Here is a 3,182-nt window from a genome sequence, read left to right on the forward strand (position 1 = left end):
AGAAACTTATATGTAATCATACTGAAAAATAAGAATGGTGCAATTGGTTTGGTCAAAACACTCTAATTTTGCTTTTCAACTTTACCCTCAACTTTATATTTTTCCTATTATATATGTTATTACAAAATAATTATGAAAAAACACATAGAATAAAGAAAATAATATAAATTATAAAAACAAAAAAATGCATAAAAAAATAAAAAAAAAATAAAAAATCATAAAAATTGAAAAAATTAACATAAATTACAAATCTATACCATATATAACATAATCAAACATCACCATCAATCAAATACCCCGTGCACGGGCCACTAATATGATAGAAAAAAGAAATAATGAAATCTCTCTAATACGAACAAAAGCTTTAAAATGAAAGGATGAATTCCGCTTCACTTAATCATTACGACTTTGTACAGGAATTATTGTTTGGAATGACCGGCAGCACTAAAGCAAACTCTGATTTTTCTCTAAGTTACGCGGACAAATTGAAATAAAGAGGTATTTCTTCTCAATGGAGGTCTGAAAAATGGTGCACATCTCTTTTCTTTTTGAATTTTCATCTTGTTTCTACTTTTTAGTATCAACGTTCATTTTTTATTTGTGATTGAGAATACATGTCGCTTAACAAAACTCTCTGGTGACTGTGACAGAGTTTCCAATAATTTGAAAATTTGAAGAGTCAATTAGGGTAAAAGAGTCATTTTAGTTATTTTGTTAGCAATTTAACCCCCCTTTTTTTTTTCGTAAATAAACGGCGAGTTGAAATTGCGGAGCCCCAATTCCTCCACAAAACCCCTCTGAACAGCTACGATGATCGGATATTGAGTTGATCTTCTTCCTCCTAAGTTCCCTATCTCGAAGAATCAGAATTTCTCAAATTTGGATCCAACTTACCGATTTGATCATCTTTCGAGTTCCCTATCTCCAAGACTCCAAGTATCAGAAATCCTCAATTCTAAAGCCAATCCACAAATTGTTGACGAAATTCTCTAACCATGGAATCCAGCATTCTTGAATCGATTGGCGTCGAAATTATCGGCGTAATGACCCCAGTTTCGATCTGCATGCTCCTAGTCGTTCTCTTGGTATACGCCCTCACTCCTTCCTCCCCCGACCCAACGCCATTTCGCACTGCTGCAACGCTGGTCTACCTCGAAAGCCCCTCTGACTCGACAACCCAGAAACTAGAAGGTGCATTACTCAACGCTGCAGTGTTCGTCATACTCATCGCTGCGGTTACTTTTCTCCTTGTGGTTCTGTATTATTATAATTTCAGCAATTTCTTGAAGAACTACATGCGATTCTCGGCATTCTTTGTACTGGGTTCTATGGGTGGATCAATCTTTCTGTCGATAATTCAACATTTCTCCATACCTATTGATTCAATAACCAGTTCTGTTCTGCTTTTCAATTTTACTATTGTTGGTGTTCTGTCGATTTTTTCTCGTGGATTTCCGATATTCTTGCGGCAAGGGTATATGGTTCTTTTGGGAATCATTGTTGCCACATGGTTCACTAAGTTACCAGAATGGACGACGTGGGTGTTGCTTGTGGCATTGGCAGTGTATGATTTAGTTGCTGTTTTGGCTCCTGGTGGACCGCTGAAGCTGTTGGTTGAGATGGCCTCGAGCCGAGATGAGGAACTTCCAGCATTGGTTTATGAGGCTCGGCCAGTTGTCTCAAGTAGTCCAGGGGGTCGTCGCTCAACAGCATTGGGTCTTTTGGTTGCTAGTTCATCAGAGTCAGGTTCTGTTGAGCTCCAGCCGGTGGGACAGAATAATGGAGGTCGAAATGACACTGTATTAGGAAATCGTATAAATTCTGATCGCTCTCCTGTTGAACCAGGAAATCGTCAAGCTGATGAGACTAACAGTAACATCGAGGATGAGATATCACCTCTAGTTGCTCATTCGGGAAGGAGACGGTCAACGAGTACTGAAGTTTCTAACTACTCGACGGTGGATATTGTGTCCCTACAAGCTCGTATATCTGGGAATGCAGAATCTGAAAATGCTATTGAAGAGGAAATGTCACCCCTTGTTGAACTTCTTGGTTTGGAGAATGAAAGAGAACAAACGAGGATGAACAGTGGCAATGGCCATGATATGTCTATGACCACAACGCCAGGTATCAAACTTGGTCTTGGGGACTTTGTCTTCTACAGTGTTCTTGTGGGTAGAGCTGCTATGTATGATCTGATGACTGTGTATGCTTGTTACCTTGCAATCATATCTGGACTTGGCTGCACCCTTATTTTATTGGCAGTGTGCCACCGAGCACTGCCGGCTCTCCCCATCTCTATTACATTGGGCGTCATGTTTTACTTCTTGACACGGTTATTAATGGAACCCTTTGTTGTTGGGACTTCCACAAATTTGATGATGTTCTAACTTTTTATTTTTTTCATGTAATCTCAATACAAGTGAAAGAATTATAATTGTTTCAGATGATATGCATTTCTGTAAACTACCAAATGAGTTTACTTCTGTTTTGGTAGAACCAAATGAGTTTACTTATGTATTATTCCCTTTGCTTCTTTTGTCCTGTAAATATTTTTTGATATTTAAATTTCTTAACTAAGAGGTGCAGAAGGAGAGGATGTTTTTAATATGCCATGATTATGGTTTCTTCTCAGCAGTTTTTCTGTAAGGAAGAACCTCTTCCAATATTTAGATGCATGGAATCTTGCCAATTTGATCATTGAGTTAACTTTGTAATAATAAGTATGGTCATAGCCAAGGAATTGGGTTTTGAAAGGCTAATCATTAAAGGAGATTCCAAAGTAGTGGTGGACTGGTTAAAGCAAGGGGAAGGAGTCTCTTGTCATCTAAGGAACAACCTTAGCAGGTACAAATGGCTTTCTAGGGACATGTCTATTCAAGTCCATTGGGTCAGAAGATCTGCCAATTGTTTAGTGGATGTTCTTGCTAAGAAAGGAGTACAAAGACAGTCTATGTTTTGGGCTCAGTTGTAATGCCTGGGGTTTAGACACAGGGTGTCTATTTGTATCCTTCACAACTTCTTGTTGTAATTCGTTATTTTTTCTTAATGAATTCATTTTCTGAGTTGCTGATAAAAAAAAGTATGGTCATAGCCATGAAGATTTCATCCTATCTAAGTCTTCAAAATTTGTGAAAACTCTTGGATTGCTCCTGTTTATTTCCCAGTATGGTTGTTGGTAG

The 3,182-nt window shown here is 38.0% G+C and overlaps 1 protein-coding gene across 1 annotated transcript; it reads left to right on the forward strand.

The window, feature by feature from the left end:
* The first annotated feature begins 445 nt into the window (after positions 1 to 445).
* On the forward strand, positions 446 to 2,610 carry LOC104589243 (Presenilin-1). The gene has a single exon (XM_010247495.2). The coding sequence runs from the start codon at positions 996 to 998 to the stop codon at positions 2,388 to 2,390; it is 1,395 nt and encodes a 464-aa protein (XP_010245797.1). The 5' UTR covers positions 446 to 995; the 3' UTR covers positions 2,391 to 2,610.
* Positions 2,611 to 3,182: the final 572 nt, after the last annotated feature.

Source organism: Nelumbo nucifera, chromosome 2, assembly GCF_055504915.1.
Source record: "Nelumbo nucifera cultivar China Antique chromosome 2, China Antique-T2T, whole genome shotgun sequence".
In the NCBI taxonomy this organism is placed as follows: domain Eukaryota; kingdom Viridiplantae; phylum Streptophyta; class Magnoliopsida; order Proteales; family Nelumbonaceae; genus Nelumbo; species Nelumbo nucifera.

What these genes read in the sequence shown, in the direction of transcription:
- LOC104589243 (XM_010247495.2), top strand. Translation starts at nt 996, where the DNA reads ATGGAATCCAGCATTCTTGAATCGATTGGCGTCGAAATTATCGGCGTA.